At 42.0% G+C, this 27,012-nt stretch overlaps 1 protein-coding gene across 4 annotated transcripts; it reads right to left on the bottom strand.

Moving 5' to 3' along the window:
- Window positions 1-1,524: 1,524 nt before the first annotated feature.
- cpeb2 (cytoplasmic polyadenylation element binding protein 2) lies at window positions 1,525-26,470 on the bottom strand. Of its 4 annotated transcripts, XM_085773485.1 has the most exons (11): window positions 24,906-26,470; window positions 23,105-23,374; window positions 16,664-16,754; window positions 13,174-13,224; window positions 11,512-11,535; window positions 10,151-10,324; window positions 8,326-8,415; window positions 8,066-8,184; window positions 7,868-7,982; window positions 6,820-7,001; window positions 1,525-5,482 (listed from the first exon to the last, which is right to left on the bottom strand). In XM_085773485.1, exons 1-11 carry the CDS (start codon window positions 26,007-26,009, stop codon window positions 5,255-5,257), a joined length of 2,448 nt encoding a protein of 815 aa, XP_085629611.1. In that variant the 5' UTR covers window positions 26,010-26,470; the 3' UTR covers window positions 1,525-5,254. The 4 variants fall into 4 exon arrangements, with proteins under 4 accessions (XP_085629611.1, XP_085629613.1, XP_085629614.1 ...); XM_085773487.1 differs by lacking the exon at window positions 13,174-13,224 and having other exon boundaries at window positions 24,906-26,436; XM_085773486.1 differs by lacking the exon at window positions 11,512-11,535 and having other exon boundaries at window positions 4,999-5,482; window positions 24,906-26,151.
- Between the last annotated feature and the right edge of the window lie 542 nt (window positions 26,471-27,012).

Raw genomic sequence — 27,012 nt, 5'->3', positions numbered from 1 at the left:
GCAACTCTAATTCTCACTCCATCCTTAGTCTACATTACAAATCCAAAATGATACCTGTAATGTTCAGGGCAAGTGAGATTTGGACTGAGTCTGAATTGAGTATGCTTATTGTACCGCCTTTATGACGTTTATACTGCGGCTCATGCCACTATATGATGTTGTTATTACAATGGAAAGCCTTCAAAAAGTTACAAGACAGATTTCTTTTAGATTATTTGTTCTACATCAGTAACTACAATTAGTTCAAAATAAAGCTGCCAGACTGTGCACTCGACTATCATGGTTGGTTCACAGATGAAGCCAAACTCAGTTATAGACTGTTTTTTATTTTTATTTTATTTTTTTAGAAATTTGTTATCTAATGATGTTTCTTCAAACAGTTAGTGACCACAAGTGATAGACCAGAAATGCTTCCTATCCCAAGAACAAACCTCTTCATAAAGCTGTCACACAAAACATATTCTTATCTTAAAAAAATGACTCAAGGAACATCTTATGCTACATGTGATTGAACAACACTGGTACTATGTGCTATTTACTCGTACCCGTTTGTAGTGATTCTTTTTTCTTTTCTCTTACATTAATATATTGGTGCTCTGACTCCTTGCAATTTATAAATTAAATGTATAATACACGCTTGGAAACCAGCAGCTTTTCAGCAACAGTAGGCTTTGCCAGTTGAATTGTCAGAATTGGATTTGAGCTCCTGCTTTTGTGCACTACTCTACAGTTTGAAGGTTTATGTTTATGTTTATGTTTATGTTTATGTTTATGTTTATTGAGGATCCCCATTAGCCGACGAACAAACGCCAGGCTAGTCTTCCTGGGGTCCTTTTCAAAAGTACAAAATAAAATAATAATACACAGATCCAGTTACAAAACATACACAGATCCAGTTACAATAAAAGAAAGGATAAAGGAAAAGAAAAAGATAGTTCTCAAAATAATAAAATAAAATAACAATACACAGATCAAGTTACAAAACATACACAGATCCAGTTACAATAAAAAGAAAGAAAAAGGGAAAGAAAGAGAAAGTTCTCAAAATGATAACATGAAAGATTAACTCTTAAGTCTAAAAAGTGACTTTACATGTTTCTTAAATGCTTTTTTACTGGGAATAGTCCTAATATTTAAATGAAGAGTATTCCATAACGAAATGCCTCTATATACAACAGTGCTTTTCAAGGTTTGACATTCGCCTGAGTAGTACGTTTGTTTTTTGTTTTTTATGTGCTGGACCCCAGGGAGATACGCTGATGTCAAAGTGTCAAGTCAACTAAGGGGGAGGATCCATATTAAATAATAAACAATTAACATGAAATGTTGTATATTGCCATGTGACTACTCTTCTGCTTTTTCTGGTGTGTTTCCACAAAACTTCAACTGTGATGACTGATATGAAACAGTGGATTATCAAGTGTTAAAATGTACACATGCAGTTTCAGAACACATGGAGCCATAATCAAGGGTCACGTGATTGCAGTGGAGGCACAACGAGAAGAACGAGACGGCACGGCTGTGTTGTGTCCAAACAGAATGGGTCTTTATTCAGGAAGTGAAAGAAGAAAACAAAGATTGCAATCAACACCCCATTTAAATACAAAACCAACAAAAATAAAAATAAACATGATATTCATTTTGCATATCAAAGAACCATTTAGTAATAATTACAATCCAAACACCTCATAAACCACTTCTGTGAATGTATACACAAACTCTGATTTAGAAATTAGTCACTTTAACAATAAAATTACAAATATTTAGCTTTAAAAATAATTAAACTCAAAATAATATTAGCATCTTAAAATTATATATAGTGTATTTCCACATAAAAATACAAAATAATACCAATGACATTTAAATATGAAAAATTATTCCAGGAGTTCTGCTATTATTAAATGAAATAAAAACGTGGGATAAAACAAGATGAAATGAAATAGAAATATGCATGAAAAAGTCTCTCCTTTTGTTAGCAAAACACTATCCAAAATAACTACAATCATTTACATCAGTACAAAGATATCTGGATTTAAAAATAGTTGCAATGAAAAAACGGGGTTTCTTTTTTTCTGACAGTAAAAAATGACACTGTGGATCAGAAATCTGCAAAATATGCAATGAAAAAAATAAATCTGCATTAAAAAGGTTTACACTGTAGTTCTTACTTTTTATACAAACATTAGAAACAGTATTGCACATCACAACACAGATTCGAGGTTAGTCAGCCTTTCAAAATGTGTTATATTCAAGTTTCAGAGCATCATGGAGGACAGGCAGCCGAGGCCTCGATGCAACGGGGAGAATCTCAAGTGTCTTCCAAGAATATAATAAAACCTTCATGTTTCCTTCCTTCAAACAAAATGTATCATGTGTATCAAAATAAGAATCAGCTGTATATCAAAAATTTTGATGATACTAATGACATGATTCTTTGTCTTTGAACAGAATTTTTGGACATAATAATAATAATAATAATAATAATAATCACTGGTGGTGGTGGTGGTGGGGGGAGGGAGGGGGAGGGGGCAGATCGTATAATAGTCCTATTTAAATAGAAAAATACAATCAAAATCAAATAGTTTTTTTTTTGTCTACAAAAATAGTGAAATAAATATGATTTTTACAAAAACAAAGACACATACAGAACAAAGTAACAGTGTTCAACATAGAAAATAGAACCTCACAAGAACAGCACGAGTCAAGTGTTACAGGTGACGATATTCACACATGTTTTCGCAGCGGACACCATGAGAACTGAAGCCACGGGGTGGGGGGGTGGGGGGTGGGGGACAACAACGGGAGCTCCTTCTCTGACCCCGTCCTCTCGACGCGACCGCGTCACCTTCTGACTATCGCTCCTCAAAACATCCAAACTACATTAGTTATTAATATATTTGTAAAATATTGGATTCCTGCTCTACTCATACGGAACATAGAGATAACTTAAGACCACTGCTTCACGCTACATCTTAAATAAGTAATCATGAAAAAATAAATTTTAATAAATCTGTAGAATTATAAATAGGTGGAACTTTCAGAGAATCCACATCTGCACTGAAATCACTTCAGGGGGTGAATAATAAGAAGAAAAGAAAAACAAAGGTTGGGGGCGATGGGAGGGGGGGGCAGGGTATATAGAAAAGTAGTGCATAATATATATTATAAAAACATACTGAAGGGCCAGTGATGGGTAAGTAGTTGACACAAATTAAATTATATGACTCAATTATAAGTAACAGCTATAAATAATCAGTTTCATAACACACTTGATGCATGAGCACAGATACAGAGGAGCACACACCAGGGTGTGGAGCACAAAAACCACAAAGACACCAGAGCAACACACTTGTACAGTACCGAGCGGACGGCCGGGCCGGGCCGGGCCGGGCCGGGCCGGGCCGCCGTCCTCACACAAAGATTGTCCCTAAATAGTTTTTTTTTTAGTTTTCAAGGGTCACGGTGAGAAATCAAACACACAAAACAACACAAACAAAAGAGAGTTTTCGTCTTTAGCGCGCCAAGAAAACCGAGCGTCTTTATCCTTGTTACAAAAGCTGGGTGTGTGTGTGTGTGTGTGTGTGGGGACGTGGACACACTCCTGTCTCGACTAGTCTTTACAAAAACAAACAGCTTTCGTGAAGTGAACATGTCCTAAAGATGCTTATTAACACAACTTGAAGCCCAGGCCCACTTCTCACAGTTAAACCTCCCAAGCTGTGTGTGTGTTTGTTTGTTTGTTTGTTTGTTTGTTTGTCTCGTTTTCTGCCTTTGGTGCCTGGACGTCGATGCTTTTATTCTTTTTAATCAGATTAAAACCTTTGGGACCGCACGAAGATAAAAGGATAGGAAGGGTGAAGGCAGAGTCGTCGCGATGTTTCCGTTCTCCTCTGTGTATTCAGGTAGGAAACTAAACTAGAGCCTCAGTCTACACTAACAACAGTCACACAGCACATGGACGACACACAAACCAACGACACAAACCACTGAACACCACTCTGCTTCTCAAGAGGATTTTTTTTTTTGCCATATAAGCCACCATGTCACAAAACGATGGCGTCCACTAAGTCTACAGTAGAACCAATATCACTTTTTGTATCGTTAAATATGTAAACGGATCAAACAACAGATAAACATCGATGCATGCAAAGTTTAAATATGTTTTTTTTAGTTATTTAGCTTTGTCTGATTTTTTCCCCTCTTAGGCATCTATAATAGATGGTCATGCTACTGACTATAGAATTTTACGTCTTGTCTTTAATTATGATTTCAGTGGTTTGTTTTTTCTTTTTTTTATTGGTGTATTTTTTCACATCTATCCTGCATGCTAGTTGGGTAGCTAAGCCTATAGTCATAACATGCACTTTAACTCTTTCCATGGCAATGGGGGCCATTAGTGGTCGAGTGCATACTGCATTTTACATGATTCTGCTTTATAAATGGCATTTTAATATAATACCTACTCATCTATTCATATATATGTATATATAGCAGCAAAGCTTCTAAAGTAGCTCGTTAGGTATAAATGTTGAATACAGTTAGAAGAAACCAGATTTCGTATTTTGAGGTATCACTCTATGGGTCAGTATGAGCGCAGAAATAACCTATCTTAGTTCTTTTTGAATAAACTCTCGAACAAGAAGAAAAGAGCCCACGGCAACGATAAAAAACAACCGCTTGTTTTCGCCAGCAGAAATGTGTCAATTTGAAGCTTCCTATCATTTTTGCTACCTTTGGTTAATGACCTGGGGCAGGCGTCAACGTTACAGAATCGAGGTTTTTTTTTCTTTCGTTTTTTTTTTCTTCCCAGAAACAAGTGTGCACTTTACACGCACTGTGGGGTGGCTAGCAGCAGACAAACGGACAGACGAGCTGCCCCCATGCAAAAACATTCCCGTATCTACTTTAAATCTCACATACAAAAATAATAATGATAAAAAAATCTACAAAAATCAATCTCTTTTTAAATCTCCTCTTAGAAAAAGATGAAAGTACCACAAAAGAGTTGTAGAGTTGTCAGAGCCTGAGATGTGAGGGGGGTTTTGGTGAAAAACTGAGGCTTGTGGTGCTTGACTGCTACAAAAGATATATAGATATATATATTATACTGTATACTGTATAGTGTTACGTACTCGATTATACTGATAGCTTAGGAGAGCAGGAGAGGCAGAGCAATGCTCCTTTTTTCCTGTATGCCAGTGTTTCATATCCCTTCCCTCTTGACTGTGTCACCATGGCTGCGGGGGCTCGTCTTTTAGTTCCAGCGGAAGTGGATCTGCCGGGGGCGGTCGGCCCCCTCCTTCACCAGGGGCTTGTGAAACTCCCGTCCGGCGCGGGAGTGGATGTTGGCCCAGCAGAACTCGCAGTAGTACTGCAGGCAGGTGACGTTGGCGCAGAAGAAGGGAGCGAACTTCCCTCCGCAGCGCGCGCCCTGACACTCATCACACAGCTGGTCATCCAGGACGTAGGGCTTCACCTCCACCTGGGGGGGGAGGGGGGGGGAGAAGACGGTGGGTAGAGTCACACAGCTGCAGTCTGATATGTTCACCAAAGGCCAAGGCTCACAGTAACAGAGAGGAAGTTAATTAAATCAGCCTTAATTAGGTTTTAATCACCATAGCAACAAGCTGCTGCTTCTACTGCTCTCTCTCTCACACACACACACACACATCCTCATAATGGCTGCTGCGTGTGTGCTTCATGAAAAGTAGAGTGTTGGGAACGGCAGTTCTTTTGAGAGAACTGAATCACTAGAATCAGTTCATTAAATAGATGCGTTCCCATCATGATTCAGTTCATGACTCAGCCCTGAGGGGTTACATGCTGTCATTCCGACATCCCACCATTTAGACATACCACCATTCCGACATACCGCTGTTCCGACAAGGCTTTCAATATAAGGAAATGTGCGTTACCCAACAAGTGACTCCCTTCTTTAAGACATGCTGATAGAGGAATACCCACATGGTTGTGTGTAATTACGCAGCAGAGCGCAGACAGGGACTAGTCTGCCTGTCTAGTCTCTATCTGGTCTTTTTACTAAACTTAACACCTTTCTTCATTGCCTAAGTCCAACCAGTGCAAAATCTTTTGGGAAAAAAATACGATATTAAAGGAACTGTCAGAAAGGCAGGATGTTTAAAAAAAGAAAAAAATACCGTCATTCAGACCATAGGATGCAAAAATTGTCAGAATGATGGGACATTTGTTAGAAAATTAAGTGTTGCCATTTAGACAATTAGAGGCCTACGTCGGACTGGTGGGATGTCGGATTTTGGCATCTAATCGGACTTCTGTCCTTGTCCCAGTTTACATGCAACAGAGAAAATCGAATAACTGACGGGAACGAGTCCTCCTCCTCATCACCAGGTGGCGATATGCGTCGTTTCAGCGGGTTAATACGGCCCTCTATCCGGTTGACCTATTACGTCACATAATAAACAACTGGAGTTCATCTCGTACGTAATGTACGCGTTACTTAGTGTGCAGATAAGGTGCACGCTCTCCCCATGGATGTAGTATATTATCTATAGATCCATGGCTATCTCTCATGGTCATGGTGATTTCGAGAGGTTCCGGGGTCATACGCCAGCGGCGGGGGTGTGTGGCGCATACGCACATGCATTGTCCAGTTAAACTCAGATTAAGGCGTATACATGCCGGAGAAAGTCTGAACTGAGAACAGAACGAATCGGGTCAGAAAGTGATTCCGTTCAGTTTGTTCACTCAGACAATTCATTCCTTAGAACGAGACGTTCGCAAACAACACAACACCAATGAAAAGTAGGGTATTATAAATGGAGGGGGGGGTGTGTGTACCCTCTTGTCGATGTCTCCGTGCTGGAGTTGGACGAATCTCGCGCTGATGGCAGCGATGTAACTCTGCTGATTGGAGAACGCCACCCGTCCTGCGCCCTTAGGGTACTTGAGCTCCGGATCGGTGTCGATCCCGGCGTAACAGACTCCACCGTACAGACGATCCATAATCATGGCCAGCTCAACTGGTCCGAGAGGGAGGGGGAGAGGAAAAGAGATATGGGTTAGATGAGAGATGGAATGAAGGAGGCTTTTTTGGTAACACTAATAAGTACACTATACACTATAAATAAATACTTAAATACTTAAAGCAGAAGTAAGCGATATTTTTGTGTTAATATAAGTCTTAAATAGTTATATCTTCCGACAGCAATCACTTACATAGAGTGTTTGGACCGAAACACGGGTCTGTCAGTCACTCTGCTCTGCTCTGAGCCGAGGAGAAAACTTTTCTCGTATCCTACAAGTTTTATCCAATAAGGAGAGAGAACGGCATGCAGGGCCGGTCCCCTCTGTATGTGCAGCCAAGGGATGCGCCTGAATGTGGTGACGTAGGGACGAGGACCAATAGATCCATGACAAGGGCGGGGGCTGCTAACTCCGTCGGCTGACAAGAAGTTATGGTGCGTTCAGGGCAGCCCGTAATTCGTGTTTTTCCGACCTGTGAAGTCGTACCAGTTCGATCTGGTGCGAGTTCACGGGTCGGAAAAACACGAGTGGCCGTTATAGTGACTTTCACAGGCAACAGGTTGGAGAAACGCGAGTTGCGGGTTGCCTGGAATGCTACAAAGTCGTAAGTTGTGACTTGAAGCTGTAACTTACGGTTTCAAAAGCCTGCCTGGAACGCAGCATTAGCCAAAACGACCGGATCGCTTACTTCTGCTTTAATTTATAACACATGAATACTCATTAGTATGTAGTTTATAAACACAGTTAAAATGTTTTACTCATCATTGATAAGCACTAACTGTATTTGTAAACTACATACTAATGAATATAACATTTAGAAGCAGAGATGCTTTGTCTGAGAATAACAAAGAGGTGTACTTACTTGCTCTCAGGGGACGAGGGACACCACCCACAAAGATGGTCTTGCGGGGATCGAGGGGCTGAGATCCGTCCATCACAAAATCGCTGTCACTCAGGTTCCAAGGTCGAATTTGCACCTAAAGGTCAAAGTCAGAATTTGAGATCAACCTTCTGATTATCCTGGAGACTTCTCAGTATGAACAGATGCTGCTGAACTCACAGGTTTGTCCTTAATGGTGGGGCTGGAGACGCACAGGTAGAGCTTCCCGTCTTCCTCCATGCAGGCTTCGATCAGAGCCTGCACCGAGCTCTCCTCCTGGAACAGCAGGAACGCGTATCCTAGGAAACACAGTGTGGGCGTGAACACATAAATCTTAGCCTAAAGTCTAATTAGCGCCTTGTTTATCAGCATCGTAACTTCACACCATCCAGGCTCAGATCATTAGTCATGGGTGTATACGTTAATATTGAGGCAAGTACCTTTAGGTGGAAAGTAGGATTTGCTCTCTGCTTTGTGAGGCCAGTCCACCACCAGGTGACCGAAGCGGCGGAAGCTGGAGGTTATTTCATCTGAGGGAGAGAAGGGAACCAACAGATGAGTGAGGAAAGAGAAACACTGAGGACAGGAGGCAGTGTTCTCACTCAACCTGACTCTTTTTCTTTCTTTCTTTGGATCAGTGACAGCGCATATTAATGGACATTGTACACATTTATATATGACAGATTATAGCCATGATTAATCTCCATCTGTAGTCCCCAGGCAGGTTGTTGTAATAGTAAAAAGGACACATGAGGAATACATAGAAGAAAGTACAAGAAAGGAATCTCATTGCTTAAAGGGATAGTTCAACATTTTAGCAAATTGTCCCATTGCCATAATCGCTAAGTCTTAGGAGTCTTAGGAGTAGGTTTGTTACCTTTAATTGTCGGTGCAAGCTGTTTTTAGAACAGCAGAGCAGAGCTGCTAGCTGCTCAGAGCTACGCTACAGAGGCTAATGGGATTTCTTGGTTTCCCTCATCAAACTCATCAAATACACAATCCAACAACTCCAAAACACTCTCATGGACAAGTTGTGACCTGCACATTCATCACGCTATGAGATAATAACAGAATGTTATAAGACAGAGTTTTTTTTAGGTAAATGCAGAGCCAGCTTGCTGAAAAACTGAATGAGGTGAATGACTGAATGAATGCATGAATTTGAATGCAAAACCACTGACGCATGTCCCGTCGGGGGCAGTTATTATCTCATAGCGTGGTGAATGTTGTTGGATTGTGTATTTGAGTTAGATGAGGGAAACCAAGAAATTCCATGAGCTGTGACAATTAAAGGTAACAAACTTACTCCTAAAACTATAGGGATTATGGCAATGGGCCAATTTGCCAAAATGTTGAACTATTCCTCCATTAATGCCCTGCCCTGTGATGACACAGTAGTGATGACTTTCTCCGACCAATCAGCCTGCAGTGTTTTAACGTCACGTTTTCGTATTCCTGCAGCTCACTTGGATCTTTTGGTGAGGGGCTGAACCGTAAAAGTAGAATTTACCTGTACCATGTAGCAACAGAATAACTCCTGACACGCCTCAATATATTCTCACCTTCAAAATTTCCGCCTGGTAAAACCATCTCACCATCAAACATAAAGAAATCTCTCCTGCATGATGAATCAGGCCAGTAAAATAAACAATTTACCCCAAACACCAAGACCCCTCCCACCCACTCTACCACTCCTTTAAGTTGCTGCCATCAGACAGGCTCTATTAAAAAGCCCCAATGACCCGAACAACATCTTTCATTCCCTCTGCCATAACCACCCTGAATAATAATAAAGCAACTACAAATAACTTTTACGTGGATATTCAAAAGTCTCTCATATCTGCTGGTGTCTCTGTGTGACCTACAACAGCAAATGAGGCCATCGGTGGGACAAAACGATTTACGGCACTCAGACCGGAGATGTGAGCCATTTAAGCGTTTTTATGACAATACGCTCTACAGCTCATGGGAAATGCAGTACTCATTCCGGCAAAACACTACAGCTTGTCCAAACGGGTCGCCAAAAACAACATAAAATGAAAAGTTCTTTGTAGCTGCTTTAAATAGACACATCATAATATAGTATATCATCTATTGCTGTTTCTGACTGTCTCCCCTCTGTATGTTTTAATGTCCTCTTAATGTGTGCAAATGTTGTGTTGTGTGAGCCTTGTCAAATGAGAATTTCTATCTATCTATCTATCTATCTATCTATCTATCTATCTATCTATCTATTGAAAATGATTCAAATGTCTCATGTCTCACCTTCATCTATGTCAGGGGGCAGTCCCCCTACAAACACCTTACGGGAGAAGCGCTCAATGCGCTCCCCATTTTGGTGGGGGTAACAGTTGGGAGATCCAAGGACTCCTGGGACACCCTGGTTGCCGTGTCCATCGTCAAGGAGATTGTCATCAATAGGGAAGAGAGAGGAGCGGCCTGGTGGGAGAGGAAAAGAGCAGATAAGAGCCAAGCACTCTGTGAAACACACACAAACATACTGTATATCCAGAGTCAGTCTAACCACATGTACCTGCCTCTCCTTTGTGGATTTTTTAATATATATATCTCGTCTATGACATGGATAAATCCAGAGAAGAGGCTGTCTATAAAATAATGAGTCTGCATTTAGTGCAGCTTTACACTGAGTGCTTGCGAAACAAAGCACCAGCTTAAAGCCAGGATTATACAGTTTGGTTTTGCACAGATCTGAGAATGGGACACGCAATCATGTGTGCTCCACTTTATCTGCCAGCAGTCTGGTGGATAAAGCAGGTGTGGAAAGGCAGGCTGGGTGTTGTGGCACAAAACTGTTGCTGCGCGGTATGGAGCCCAAAATTATACTGAATTAGCTCAATAGATAACTTGCTCTATGAATAAATTGTGTAAAATATAGAGGCCACACAAGGATCGAAGTAATTTAAGATAGACATGTTTTTATTTTATCATGGCTGTTCCTCAAATAGACTTTTATTTGATTATTCAGTCCTTCTCCATTATATTGAAGACCAATTTCTACCAGTCAGGTAGCATTTAGCTGCTTCCTCATTATGCTAATGTACAAAAGCCCAGGTTTAACTGCAGCAGCCTCTAGTGGACTGATTCATTATGACCTCAGTATTGTTGCTATCCAGCTAGCAGGGGCTAAATGGCTATATTGATTTTGCTACAAGGAGCAGCAGGATTGTTAGGTGATTGGCTGACTCCTTAATACTTTCTTTGATACAACTTTACACAAATTATTCAAAAGATGATTTAGTTCATTAGCCTATAGTGCTCGTTATTGCATTTTGAACACTTGGAGTTGCATAGAGCCAAGACGCAATAGCTGCCATAGCCGGGTGCTTCAGATGACTGTAACCCTAAACCCTGGACATCACGTGTGTCTGTATCCAACCAGAAAATACAATTGTGATATCTTTTGATGGCCAATGACAATTTGCATGGTGAAATCTAAACTGAATGATTGTATAATGAAATCTGTTCCTCAGTCTGACAGTCTGACCCAGACTGAAGGGCTCAGCAGTTTGGCATCCATTCAAAGCAATAAAGCATGCCACAAGAGAAGAAGCCAGGGGTGGGGGAGGAGGGGGGTGGTGGGGAGTGTTGTAGAAAGCTGAGTTTACCTCGACGTCTCCCATAGCTCCTGGCTGCATGTAGAAAAGTACAGAGTGCAGGTTTGAGGCGTGCAGACATTTCTCAAAGGTCATTTACAACATCTTTTAAACTAAAGTCAGCAGCTTTGTGGTAAGATCTGTCGGTACGTCGCTACGTCAGAAAAATCACAGGGAACTGATTCACATTGTCCTGATGTTCTGAACAGGGTTTAAAGGGGAAGAATGGTGATGAATGATAAAGAAAAGTAAAGAAAAAAGACACAGATCACTGAGGGCTTAAGGACGTCAAGACAGAGAGTGGGTGTCAGTATTGTGAAGATAGAGACATGGAATAAATACATTTGTGTCCGAACCAAACTATTCCACTGAAAGAATATACATCAGCCCTGGAGACATGTCCTCTTTTTAAAAACAATGATGTGTCAGTTATGAAAATCTATTCAAATTTGGAGAAATGTTCAAAATAAATTTGTCCAACTGCTGTATTATGTTACATAACTGAAAAACCCTGGGTGTCCTCTGATCACAGCCATAAACCCAGTCTCAGAGGGAAACAACAAACACCAGGCAGCACCAAAAATAATAATAATAATAAATCATAATAAATTATATGCAAATCCTGTTTGACCCATATTTGTGTCCTGCTGAGACTGTTACAAAACAAGATTCTATTTTTGAAACCAACACGACGTGTGGTCGAAAAATAGTCAGCAGGGTGGTGGTGATATAGATTTACATATGAATCAAAGGCTGTTACAGAGAGGGCTGTTTGTGGTGCATGTGACTGTTGGTATGACAATGGAAACACTCCTCATCAGGTGAGCACCATCAGATAACATTAGGACGGTAGGTCTGTGAGTGAAGTCACACTGAGTATGCAAATATTCTGTCTGGATTAGCTCAAAAATAAAATACAGATTAAAGGACAATTCTGGGCAAATTCAACCCGGGGCTGTATTTTCCTAACATTTTGGGTCTAAAAGAAGGAATCTGAAGATTTTCAGTTTAATTGCTCCTGTTTTGCGGTAGTTGTGTCTGTCCCCGCATCGCCACGGCAGCAATGAATGAGAATGGATTGAGGCTGCTTACATCCCTAAAAGCCGCAATTTTCTTCCACAGACAGCGTCAGGTGGCTACTCAAACATGCACCGAGAAGTTTATTTACTTCAAGCAAGAGTTGATATTCCTGTGTTTATGACACAAACGGGAGCTTCCGACTGCACGTGAACACACCGAGCGTCAACTTGGGTCTCCCGCGAGACTTTGAATTAGATCTAGTTTTACTAGTTTTTTATGTCGGCTTGCTTGAAGTAAACAAACTTCTGTTTGCATGTTTGAGTAGCCATCTGACGCTGTCTGTGGAAAAAAAAAAATTGCAGCTTTGAGGGATGTAAACATGTAGTTGTGTCTGCGGGGACAGACACAACTACCGCAAAACAGGAGCAATTTGAAAATCTTCAGATTCTGAAGATTTTCAGTTTAAGTTTGTCCCTGCATTGGTCTAAAATTTTGACCTAAAATGTTAGGAAAATACAGCTCTGAGTTGAATTTGCCCGGAATTGTCCTTTAAGAAATGACCTTATTAAAGCACTGTGACTCTGTGAGGGTCTAATGAGGCTGAGGAGGAACAGTGGAAGCATCATGAGGGAGATGGTGCTGAGAGATAATTACCATTGAGCATGAGTAGGCCGTCAGCCCCGGGGTTAGGGCATCCCACACGGCCTGACATGAGAAACAGACACACACACAGAGATGCACGCACGCACACACACGCACACACACACACACAAATAGGGATGAGACAGAGCAGATGGAGAGGACAGGGTGAGGATCTATGGGAGCGAGAACATAGAAAAACATACAACTACAGTGTGTGCCCGTGAATGTGTGTCTACACTGAGCCCTGCAGACACACTGCAGCGACTTCTTCACATCATATTTTACCAGAAAACTTCCCAAAATACACCTCACTGTCTCAGAATGATCACAATTATTATGCATTAATTACGTAATTTAACAACTCTGAGTGTGTGAAATGAAATCAAATATAGTCAAAATATAATAATATTACTAATTATTTACACAAAATATTTTAAGTATCTATAACTATAGGAGCAGTTATTAATCCCCCAGGGGAAGTGTTTGAAACATGAAGTCATTAATTATCATCTATACCTAAGTTTAAGTTTATCATTCTTTTTAATCGACACGCTAACATTTAAATTCCTATACCGATTCAATGTGACGGTAGGTAAACGGACCAGTATCTGTGCACTTTACTTTGGAACACATCTGCTGATATGGTTCTTACATGAAAGTGATGGTATTTAGGAATCTTTATGATTTATTAATTGTGGTGTTTAATAGCGTGATTAATTGAGAAACTAAGTAATCATGACATCCCCAGAGGGAGACTCCTCCACTAGCAGTATGATGGGATATTTACTGAAGCTAGTAGTATGGAACCTAGGCTATCCCTTTAAAGGGATAGTTCAACATTTTGACAAATTGGCCCATTTTGACAAATTGGCCCATTACCATAATCCCTGTAGTCATAGCAGTAGGTTCGTTACCTTTAATTGTCGGTGCAAGCTGTTTTTAGAACGGTGGAGCAGAGCCGCAAGCTGTTTAGAGCTACGCTAAGGAGGCTTCTTGGTTTCCCTCATCAAACTCATCAAATACACAATCCAACAACTCCAAAACTCTCTGGTGGACAAGTTGTGACCTGCACATTCACCACGCTATGAGATAATAACGGAACGTTAACAGACGGAGTTGATTTTGAGGTGAATGCAAAACAGCTGATGCACGTTGCCTTCAGGGACAGTTTTTCAGCAAGCAGTCTCTGCATTTACCTCGAAAACAACTCAGTCTCGTAATGTTCCGTTATTATCTCATAGCGTGGTGAATGTGCAGGTCACAACTTGTCCACCAGAGCGTTTTGGAGTTGTTGGATTGTGTATTTGATGAGTTTGATGATGGAAACCAAGAAATCCCATTAGCCTCTGTAGCGTAGCTCTGAGCAGCTCACGGCTCTGCTCCGCCGTTCTAAAAATAGCTTGCACCGACAATTAAAGGTATTGAACCTACTGCTATGACAGGGATTATGGCAATGGGCCAATTTGCCAAAATGTTGAACTATCCCTTGAATGAATGAGGTTATGAAATCTCATAGCCTACCACTATACAGTGCAACATCATATTTGTATTGCGATTACGGTTGAAACAATGTGTCGAATAATCAATGATCCGATCGACAGGAAGTCAATCAGCAACAAACTGAATAACTGACAAATTAAAGTGTTTTTATTCTCTAATTAAGAAATTGTGATTGTTATGTTTCAGTTTTTTCTAACATTTTATCTATAGACAAGATAATCTGCAGCCTGATTAACAGTAAAATTGTCTCTCTTAGTGTAGTCGTTCTCTTTCACATAAAAATGTTTACTCCCCCTTGTGAAGGGTTTTAATGTGTTTATAGCATTGTATTCAGCTGCTTAATCATTATAATAGTGAAAACACCAGATCATACTGTTTTGGAATGGACTACCTCCTTCATTAAGATCCATTTCTTCTTATTCACTTTTTAAAAAACAGTTAAAAATACATCTCAACTTCTCTTGAATTTCCCGCTCTTTTCCTCTCTCTCTCTTTCACTCTCTCCATATCCCATATCCTTACTTTGTCTCTTTATGAGTTTAATTAATTAATTTTTTTGGTACCTTATCTCTATTGTCTCTATTTGTTACCCAATCACTTTGCAGTTTATCTCTTTATTTTTTTCTCATTTCTGTTCATTTTGCTCATATAACATTGATTATGTATGCACTTTCTCTATGTTTATTCGTTAGCCATTGAAATTTGTCTTGCTGTAATTAGTTACAGGGGTGGAACCTATGTACAAGCCAACCGGCTTCGTTCCCTCCTTGCACCATTGAAATTTGTGTGCTAAATAAATAAACTCTAAAAACTCTTATCCATTTGTCAACAGAGTCAGACATTTTCAAATTCTACACAGTGACTTTAGATGTTCAACACACGCAGTTACTGTTCCAAACGAGATCCACAGTGGATTGAAAAACATTGAAGCCAGAAGCATACAAGGTTTATTTCTTTATAATTGCATTAAACTTCCATTTGCAGCACTGGTCTTATTTGAGCTGCTATAGCCAGAGTACACTGTTGTGTTAGCTGTGGCGGCGATGCTATAAATGGCAGAGCCCTTCCTTGTGAGCCCTCCTTCCCTCTCTCCTGCTCTCTTGGCTGTCATACACAGTGTGTGAAAGTGTGATCACGTCTAAAATTAGTCCAGACCCCCCCCCACCACCCCCTTTCTCTCCGCCGTGCACACTGGCCCATGTCCTCTCCATCTGCTGCGGCAGGAAAAACATGAAACTTGCCCAAGAACGGAGGGCACGGGGACGAGCCCTGATTTTAGCAGGGTCTACAAATAACCAAGCGCCTACAAAATATACAAACAAATCCAGACTGTATGTGTGCCTGCCTGGTGTTGTTTTTTTGAGTTCTGCTTTAAAGCCTAGCTGTGTGTGTGAGCTGTGAGGCTGTAAATGAGCCGCAAGCAGCCGTCAGTGGTGGAGGAGGAGGAGGAGGAGGAGGAGGGCGAGGACGGTGCCGTTATCTGACACTGCTCCTCTGATGTCCAGCAGCTGAGCCCAGGAGCCCACGGCGGTGTCACACTACAGTACATTCTCTGCTGCCTACTGCCATGAGGAATAATTCATACCAAAAGCAAAAACCCATTTATACATCTTTTTTTTTTTTTTTTTTACTTCCAAAATTAAAACACTCATGTCTAATCTTTTAGAAAACATCTGTAACTAAATAAAGATATTTAACGTATTCAGAGCAGAGTAACAGCCCCTGCTCTGTGCTCTGTGCTCTGGCCAGGTTAAGCAGCAACAGGATCAGAGCTGTGGGGTCATGTAAATGTGCAGCTGGTGGCAGAAGTATTAAGCTCTCAGCGGGGAAGAAAATAAGCCGGGTTGTGTGTGTGTGTGTGTGTGTGTGTGGAAAAGCAGCACAGCTCCAGGGAGCAACGTGCCGTTTCCTCTTCCCCGCACGATGTGGGCACTGCCTGGCATCACCTCTCTCTGACCTGACGACGCGTTAGAAACAGACAGAAAGGGAAAGGGAATCTCACTTTTCATGGGATCCTGCTCGGCCCGCATGATGTCGATCAGGGAGCTCTCCAGGGAGTGCATGTTCAGACTGTCGTACATCCGGGTGCGATCCTAAAAAAACACAAAAAAAACAAAAACACAGGTTTTATATAAATGAAGTTTGGTATCATCCACAATCACAACACACAAAACAAACCCACGTCTTCTCTGTAAAAGCAATGAAATCAGGTGATGACATTGTGGCTAAAATTAACCCAATCATGAACCACCTCACCTCATCACCATCATAAACTCAAACACTGGATCCCAGGGCCGTTGCTAGGAATTCTGGGCCCCCTTAAAGAATACTAAAGTGGGCCCCTCCCCCTAACTTTTCCTTTTTTTTTCTTAGACTACGTATGTATTATCGTTTTTTATTTAGCCTTCTTTGTTTTGATGCTAATGCAGCATTACACTGCAAAAACTCAAGTATCTTAGCAAGAATATTTGTCTTATTTCTAGTCAAAATGTAATTTCTAGTCAAAACAAATCTCGTTATACTTAAAATAAGACACATCATATTAAAAGTAGCTTGTTTTTAGACCCTTTTTACTTCTTTCAAGCATATTTTCACTTGGAATAAGTAGAAAAAATCTGATAGTGGAGCAAGTTTTTCTTCCTTATTACAAGCACAAAAAACAAGTTAATTTTTAGGTAATGAGTCTTATTTTAAGTGGAAAGAGATTAGTTTTGACTAGAAAAGAGACATTTGGACAAGAAATAAGACAAATATTCTTGGAAAGATGTTGAGTTTTTACATTGTACTATAAGTATTAGTCAGGGTCTTATGCAGAATAAATCGGTCATACAAAGATTAGACTACTGTGGTTTTTTATGGGCCCCACTGGGCGCTGGGCCCCTAGAATTATCATCACCTTTCTCCCCTATACAACGGCCCTGCTGGATCCTAACGAAGTGTAATCTTGTTGTTGTTGTTGTTGTTGTTGTTGTGTTTTTACATTGTGATTTTATTGTTGCCCTTCTATTTATTTGTTAACCAGGGACAGTGCACATTAACCTTCCTCTTGTCAGCTTTCTGCTACCATCTCTTGTGTTAGGGTCGGTTTTGACCTGTGTTTTAAATCAGCTGTAAAACACACAAAAAACTATTATTTGTCATCCCATTTGTTACTCATCTCTTGGTTACATTGTCAGGCTTCCTTATCCATGAACATGTTGGTTTTGCACTAGTGATTTCAGTTTTAACTTGTTCTAATCGTTATAACCAGGTCAGAACCAACCCTAACACCACAAATGTCATAATTTTAACCAGAGCATTTTAGAATTTAGTGAAAAAAAAGTTATTTTTTGTTATTTTGTTTAAATATAGGTTCCTGACAAAGTCAAAATGCAATAAACAAACTTACGTGGTACTTTTATACATTTAAAACCTGAAAACGGGTCAGTGGTGACTTAGTGGTAATCTAATACACTGCTGCAACAATTCATACAATAAAATATCATCTCCAAAAAGTGTATAAGTACATGACAGAGATAACAGATATATAAAAAGCGTGTGTAAAAGCAGTGCCGACGATGGGGTATGATGATTAATCATGGTTACAAGTCTGGTTTACTCTGAATCTTAAGTTTATGTTTAAATATGATATACTGTAATTAGTGCTCTCTCTTTCATTGCACATTATAGTTTTATATTAATATAACTATTAGGTTGCTGTGTTTTAAAGCAGAAGTAAGCGATCTGGTCGTTTTGGCTAATGCTGCGTTCCAGGCCGGCTTTTGAAACCGTAAATTACAGCTTCAAGTCACGACTTACGACTTTGTAGCGTTCCAGGCAACCCACTCGTGTTTTTCTGACCTGTTTTACCTGTGAAAGTCACTATAACGGCCACTCGTAACTTCTGACCCGTGAAGTCGTACCAGATCGAACTGGTACGACTTCACAGGTCGGAAAAACACGAGTTACGAGTTGCCTTGAACGCACCATAACGTCTTGTCAGCCGATGGAGTTAGCAGCCCCCACCCTCGTCATGGATCTATTGGTCCTTGTCCCTACGTCACCACGTTCACACGCATCCCTTGGCTGCACACACAGCCCTTCATGCCGTTCTCTCTCCTCATTGGATAAAACTAATACGAGGATAGGATACGAGAAAAGTTTTCTCCTCGGCTCAGAGCAGAGTGACTGACAGACCCGTGTTTCGGTCCAAACACTCTAGGTAAGTGATTGCTGTCGGAAGATATAACTATTTAAGACTTATATTAACACAGAAATATCGCTTACTTCTGCTTTAATAGTGTGAAACTGCATTGCTATAATTGCAATGTTTTTTAATGTTGCAAAATCTTGTTATCGTTGTTGTTGAAGATGCTGTTTTGTGATTATGATCTGTTTTATATTCTAGTGTTAGATTCCTTATCAGATATGTTCTCTGTTTCCTGCCCAGGATGAAAATGAGCTTGTAGCTAACTCTGGTGTGGCTGAGAACTGTGCACTGTCCCTGTCAAACAAACAAACAAACAAATAAATAAATGTGATGATAACAGGTCTATTCCACACGCTCCTCACGCTGCTGTGATTTGGCTTATGAATAACAAAGCCTGCAGAAATGTGGGTATTTGGCTTAACATGTAAGAGATTTAAGAGTGTGAGTAGCTCACGCTTGGATTAACATTCTTTCCGTTTCTATTCACTCTGGGAGTCTGAGGCCGTGTTTGTGAGCAGTATATGAAGGATTCTCCAGGATGTCTGGACTGGCTCGAGGAGAGAGACAGAGAGACAGAGAGAATGGAAACCAAAACCGACACAGAGAGCCGAGATGGAGCCTCTGAGCTCATCAGCTCTTCCCAGTGTGATTAGTTCACCATAACGAACAATTATGACTCATATGGTTCAACTCTGGTGACTGACACACCGCTGAGCCGCCTGCCTCACCAAACACAGTGTAAGAGCACAGTGAAGGTCAGTGAAGCGTCGGAGGCCGTCTTTGTTGTTTTCATAGTTGATTTCTGATACAACACCAGCCGCAGGACGTTGACACTGGCTTCACATCTCCAGCTAATCAGTTCTACGTAATTACCATCAATTAAACGTCAGCTCTACCAAATTACAAGAAGATTTATTTTCTCGAATGAATTCTAATTGTATCTCATTATGCGAGTCATTCTGGTTTAACTGTTCCAGTTTTGTCCGTGATATTCCGTCCATCACGATCCTTGGCCTGTGATGTTGTGGTGATGGAGGTTAACAGAGTTTCATTTGTGGTCGTCAGCACATCGTCTCTCTCCGTTGACAGAGCAACTGCTCTTCTGGGTAAACCTGGTCCAAAGGGACAAATTCTCTAGTAGAAGTTTTCCCAAGCAGTATGTGGAATGTCCAGAGTAACTGGGACACTGTTGCCCATAAAGTTGGAATAAAACATTTTGGTGACACTTTATTTGACGCCTATCTCTATAACGCATTATAACCATACTTATAATGAGTCATAATGCAGTTATAACACTGTATAACTATACTTATAAACACTCATAAATGATCATAATGCTTTATAACAATAATCATAACACACTATAGCATTTTATCATGATTTATAAGGTCAGGTATTATAATACGTTATAATTGTTAGTAACTCGCTGACAATGCCTGCATCGATAATACATTATAAATATAGTTATAATGTCTTATAATTGGCTACGTGTATAACTATCATTATAAACACTCATAAATTATCACAAGGCTTTATAACAATAAACATAACACATTATAGAGCATTATAACTCTATTACTTGACCTCATAAGCCATTATAAAATGCTCTATAATGTGTTATGCTTATTGTTATAAAGCCTTATGATCATTTATGAGTGTTTATAATGATAGTTATACATGTTTATAAGCCAATTATAACATATTCTAACTATATTTATAATGCATTATCAATGTGGGCATTGTCAGCGAGTTACTAACAGTTATAATGTATTATAATACTTGACCTTATAAGTCATGATACAAAGCTTTATAGTGTGTTATGACCATTGTTATAAAGCATTATGATCCTTAATGAGTGTTTCTAACTATAATTATACAGTGTTATAACTGCATTAACTCATTATAAGTATGGTTATAATGTGTTATAGAGATAGGCGTCAAATAAAGTATTAACTTACCAATATTCTTTTTACCTCTTCTCATGATTTATTCTCGATAGATAAAGTGTATATAAAACTTTATTGATCAATCTCTTCCTAATGTATCACTGTGGAAATGAAACCACAATTAACCTTTATAATAGGAATAAAAAGAGGAATGTATCTGAAAACAAATTTATTCCAACTTTATTGGCAACAGTGTATATTAAAATAAAACCAGGACTATCTAAACTGTGTGGCTCAATACCACTGAAGGCAGCTGAGGAAATATGTTCTATGTGGTCATTTTTCATCCTCCAACTGTTTAATATGGCAGAACTCCACATCCCAGTTCTGTTTTCTTTTCAATTTCAATGCTGAATTTGAAAATGACCCCTCTGGAGTCATTAAAGGTTTTATACAATAATTTTCACATATGCAGTAAGAGCCAACACCTGTGCAAATGAACATGTGCGATAGATAAATACTTTCTACTATATTAAACATCATTTTTCACAATGAAGGTGGTGGTAGAAAATGTAACCGGCTTTACTGGACACAGCAGCCTCACTGAGAGTAAGTGTGACTCTGTCCCGTCTCCCTTCATCCGTCTCTGTGTGATGTTAAAACATGACACAGCAGACACACAGCATGTCACTGGCTGCTGAGCATTAAACAGAGACGGAGGGCGGAAGGAAGGAAAAGACTTGGAATCTGAAAAATCCTGGGTCCTGTTTATGGAAATGAACAATCTGTGGAGTCGGGCCTGTTTCCTAGAATAGGAGGCATTGTGCTTCTTGGCAGTGATAGCACTAATAATTGGAGCTCATAGCAACAGCAAAACCCTGGGTGACACAATTATTTAGGTGATATCATTATTTTAGGTGGAATGAGTCATACAGGCGGCTCTGTGGTACAACGTCTTCTATCTATCTTGTTTTTGCCATCCTGTGACTGATCCAGGATGAGCTGTACAACACAGTACTGGAAATTAGAAATATAACGAATGGCAATATGAGCTTTCAGGAAACACTGTTAATGTTGCCATCACAGGTTTAAAGTAGATGATGATACAGTTGGTGCAATTCTGCCCTCCCCCTAGATAATCATAATTACTGCTAATATAATATTGATATATATTATTAAAGGGATAGTTCAACATTTTGGCAAATCGGCCCATTGCCATAAACCCTATAGTCTTAGGAGTACGTTCGTTACCTTTAATTGTCAGTGCAAGCTATTTTTAGAACGGTGGAGCAGAGCCGTGAGCTGGACAAATGCAGAGACTGCTTGCCGAAAAACTGCCCCTGACAGGAACCGCGCATCAGCAGTTTTGCATGAATTTACCTTGAAAACAACTCCATTGCCTAACATTCTGTTATTATCTCATAGTGTGCAGGTCACAACTTGTCCACCAGAGCGTTTTGGAGTTGTTGGATTGTATATTTGATCAGTTTGATGAGGGAAACCAAGCTAGCATAGCTCTGAGCAGCTCACGGCTCTGCTCCGCCGTTCTAAAAATAGCTTGCACCGACAATTAAAGGTAACAAACCTACTCCTAAAACTATATGGATTATGGTAATAGCCAATTTGCCAAAATGTTGAATTATCCCTTTAACAAGTATCGATTCATCTGGGTCATGGCAGTTCATAACCATAATTTCCAGATGTTTTTTAAGCTGAAGTCTAATTAACTGCATTCAATCCGTCAAATACCAAACAAACCCCAGAGACAATAAAGGGATGTCAACCATGATTACAAGCCACATGGGATTTAAATCACTAGATTTTGTTGGCAGTGGAGGAGGAAAATAAAAAAAAAGAATCAGTAAGTTACGATGGAACGGGAACCATGTAAACACTGGTGCAGCCTCCGCAGGCTGGAAGGCCCCAGAACAAGATACTGGATTCCTCAGTACCTGAAACAGATCTCACCTCACTCAGCCCAGCCCCCCAATTTGTTGTCACAGCTCTGGTAAAACCTGCAGAGTGAATCAGTTCACACTCCTCCCCGCTGATTGAAATGCAAAACACGCCGACACTTTTATGGTAAAGCACATCGAGACACTGCTATATTTTGTGTGAAGAGTAATATAATTCTCCTTCCAGGTTTCTCAATGGAAACAGTCAGACACACGCATACACCATCATCATCATCATCATCATCATTCCCTTTGTCTTGAGTTTGCCTTTGTCACTAAACAAACCCCCTCCCTCACAAAAAACACACACACACACCAACCTAATGATCCTACAAAAGATAAATAAATAAAAAAAAACACCCACATCATCCTCACCATCACCATGGCAGCCAGCATCAACCCAAAACACCAACCTGCAGGGGCAACAAGGTGTTGCTGTTGCTGTCTGTGCGGAACATGTTTTCCTCGATCCAGGACTTAGGCCCCAGCGATCCGCCGGAGCGTGGGAACTTGGGGGGAGCGATGACGTTGCTGGAGAAGGGCTTCTTCAGGGGCGAGACGTGGCTGACCGAGCCGGGCACGCCCATGCCGCTCGCTCTGCGGTGGTCCCGACCCCAGGACATCCCCCCGGAGCCCCAGCCGTTGCCCTGGTGGCTGCCCCACGGAGACTGCTTCACCATGGGCTGCAAGAGACGGAAGATGCGGAAAGACGGAGGGTTAGAAAGCGCATGTTCATATTTTTTTTATTTTATTTTATTTTTAAATATTTACATCCCCATCTCATCCCATCCTGTCCCTCTACCCTTCCTCTTTCCCTCCTGTCAGCCACAGCCGCTTGATCTGCTCCTGTAGCGGGTGGCTAGATAAGAAGATTTAGGGCTTTAAGACTAATACTAAGTATCCCATGCGCTGCAACACCGCACAGTGTAAGTTACACACACTCCCTCTCTCTCTCTACCTGGACCTTGTGTCCACTCTTAATCATACACACTGAATCGCATCATGTTTAATCTTTCCGTGCTTTCACGTGAAAAAATCTTACAGCACAATCACTATTCTGTTCCTCACATGATGTCATCTTAACTCCTTCCCCCACTTTGATCCACTGCTAACAGCTGTTTGCAAAGTCAGATGCAGTTTGAAATAATTTGAAAGTACAAATGAGCCATTGAAAAAATAAATAAATAAAAATTAAAAATTAAAAAAAACACAGCACGGTAACAAATAAACCAGATGAGTTGTGGGGCCCAAACAGGGATGGGTGTATATTGAGGTTTAATGAAAATATATTTACATAGCACTAGTAAACAAAGCACAAGAGATTAAAGGTCACACCACAGATGCACTCTGAGCACACCCAATCACACACACACACACACACACACACACACGCCCAGTGTGCAAATCACATGAGAAACCTGAAACTGAGGGCTACACTGACACACACACACACACACACACGCCCCAAAGTCTAATGCATAATCTGAACCTTCACTTAAGCTGCTGCTGCTGCTGACACTGGTATCTTCAGGGTGTCTTACTTAGCTGTCCGCCACCCACCCACCCACACAAACAAACACACAAACACAACCACCACCAAAGATACTAGATGTCTTCATTTGACCCAAATAAGCAGCCATTTAGGACACCGAATCCTGTGAGCCTTTTGTATTCCTACAGAGAGAACCACAAGACAAGGATGGTCCGGTGCCATGTGACCGCATCCCACTGCCAGCTTCCAGGAGAGAACAACAGCTAGATTCAGTGATGCTCCCTTGTTCCCCTGCTCGGCCCCACCCCACCCCTTCCCATTCTTGACCTCAAGAGTAGTGACTTCAGCCCTCGCAGAGAACATGGCAAATGCATTATGAAGGAAATCAAAATGGGACTATTTATCTGTCAAAGACCACAGCTGTGTAATGCACACACACACACATACACACACATTAGTGCAAAGGCCCTGCTTTTTATTATCTGCAACGTCACAAGAGCCCTGAATCTGAATGGACTTCCTATTGGTGGTGGAGGCCTGAGCTTGGTTCAACATGATTTATCTGTATTATGCATTTACCAATGTATGTGTGTGTGTGTGTGTGTGTGTGTGTGTGTGTGTGTGTGTGTGTGTGTGTGTGTGTGTGTGTGTGTGTGTGTGTGTGTGTGTGTGTGTGTGTGTGTGTCTGTGTGTGTGTGGGTTGGGGGGTGTCAGCATCTCACCTGATGTTGGTTGTAGTTGTTCCTCTGCTGCAGGAAGGCGCCCTGCTGGGGATGCATCTGAGGGCTGACCGGGGACCTGCGGCTCTGCGGCTGCTGAGGGATGTTTATCTGGGGCGAGAAGGGACCGCTGAAGCCCTGCACATTAATCCCGGCGCACGGATTAGTCGACACCGGCGAAAAACTCTGGAAGAAGGCCGGGTTGATGGAGGAGGGGATACCTGGGTAGAAGCCGTTGTCAGAGTCCGTAGCGGGCATCTGGTGGTTAATGGCGTTGGCGTGGTGGTGGTGGTGGAGCGGGTTGATGGAGTTGGGCGCGGGCGGGGGCGAGGCGCTGGTCTGGACGGACCACGGGGTGCCGAACCCGGGGAGGGAAGGCGACGACGACGAGCCCCCTCCTCCTCCTCCTCCTCCTCCTCCGCCGCCGCTGGCGCTCTGCATCTCTTGGGTGGGGAGGTTCGGGAAAGCGGCGCTGAGACCTCCGGCCAGCATGTTGCCGGTGCCGCCGCCGCCGCCGCCGCTGCTGCTGCCATTGCCGTTATTTATATGGTGGGCGATGGGGGAGTCCATTTGGATCTTGTGCGGGTTTACGGAAGTGGGCGATGGCGACGCAGCATCGGCTTCAGCCTCTTCCAGTGGGGAGCCGCGGGGGCCGGCGGCGGCGCAGGGCTCGGGCTCGGGCTCGGGCTCGGGCTCCGGTTCGGAGAAGTGCTGCCTCTGCTGCAGGTGACTGAACTGACCCTGGAGCGGGGGCGACTGCGAGGGGCCGAACTCGGTGCGCTGACTTAACTGCTGATGTATTTTGCGGCTGTGCTGAAGGTCACAGTAGGACTGGGTCGGGCAGCAAAATCGGTCTCGATCGAACTCGGTAAAGGCTGTCTTCTGGTTCAGATGCTTGTAATCCGGCGTGAACGAGCTCAGCGCAGCGTCGCCGTCGTCGTGGTGGTGGTTGTGGTGGTTGTGGTTGTGGTGGTTGTGGTTGTGGTGGTTGTCGTCGGATCGGTTCGGCTTGGTTGCTCTCTCAGATTTGCTGACCTGGCTGCCGCTGTCCTTCTCCTCGGTTGACGGGGGTAACTGCGTGGTCACCCCCACAGGCTCATCCTGCATGTTTTGCTGATGCGCAGCGGTTGACAGGGAACACAGCGAGGACGCGGATGAAGGGCGAACCGGGCGGCGGACTGGGGAAACCGGCGATCGTCAAATCCGGCCTTCAAAAACCAAGCGAATAGACGCGTCTGGGAATCTGTATGTATCTAAATGAAGTCCCTGTGTGTGTGAAGGAGGGAGGGGGGGGACGGGGACGTCTGAGAATAGGCTGCAAGCTGCAGGCGGAGGAAGAGAGGAGGGGGTCTGGCCTATGCAAATAATAATCGACTCGTTGTAGTCGCGATCACAGTTTTTACTCGGTGGTTTTCTATCATGTATGTTTAAAAAAAAAAAGCCGAGCTGTTTTCGGCCTTGTAGTAGGCTATAAGCCTTTAGCCCGTGCGGTCCATTCCCGTCCTAGCCGTGCTACCCCCCTCCTCTGGTTACCGGCTGCGCTGCTGCGGCAGAGGAGGATTAAAGATCCCCGACTGGATCTACGTCACCAGCGCATCACGCCTCGCCGGCTGCGCCCGCCTCGCGCCCGGAGCACCGAGCTGCAGAGAGAGGACCGCATTGTTTACGTCATTGTTTCATTATTCATAAAGTGCAGTAGGCCTACACCCTCGGCAGGACCCGGAAAGTCCTATAGTAAGACGACATAGGGCGAGTTTACAGTGGATGTCGGCCTAATTACAGTGGATATTCCTGTAGAGAGCAGTTTGTATGGAGATGATGAGGCTGCGATGATTCATGTTGTAGTCTGACGTGTCGGTTATTACGGGTATCAGCCGAAATGATAGTGTCTTATGGTGGTTAATGTGAATTGTTTTATTTAGTATTTGAAATAAATAAATACATCCGAAATATCAGGCATTTCATTGGTTTTTATTCACAGCAGATTCTAGATCCGACTGAATGAAGCTCCTCCAGACCCTGGTGGTGATCTGGTGTCACAGTAAATGGATGGTCTTTCCCTTTTAGGGCTGTGGATGTCTCTTCAGTCTGTTTTTCTCTGAACATTAGC

This window comes from Trachurus japonicus, chromosome 4 (genome assembly GCF_045865225.1).
Source record: "Trachurus japonicus isolate A0001 chromosome 4, Traja_1.0".
NCBI lineage: Eukaryota > Metazoa > Chordata > Actinopteri > Carangiformes > Carangidae > Trachurus > Trachurus japonicus.
The sequence above is the reverse complement of the archived record's forward strand: the minus strand, read 5'-3'. Positions and strand labels throughout refer to the sequence as shown.

Excerpts from the sequence above, each read along its gene's own strand:
- cpeb2 (XM_085773485.1), bottom strand. The coding sequence starts at position 26,009 with ATGCAGGATGAGCCTGTGGGGGTGACCACGCAGTTACCCCCGTCAACC. Across the intron at positions 8,185-8,325 it reads ATCCTACTTTCCACCTAAAG|GATACGCGTTCCTGCTGTTC; the intron begins GTACTTGCCTCA and ends TGTGTTTCCTAG. Across the intron at positions 7,983-8,065 it reads CCACCATTAAGGACAAACCT|GTGCAAATTCGACCTTGGAA; the intron begins GTGAGTTCAGCA and ends TTTGACCTTTAG.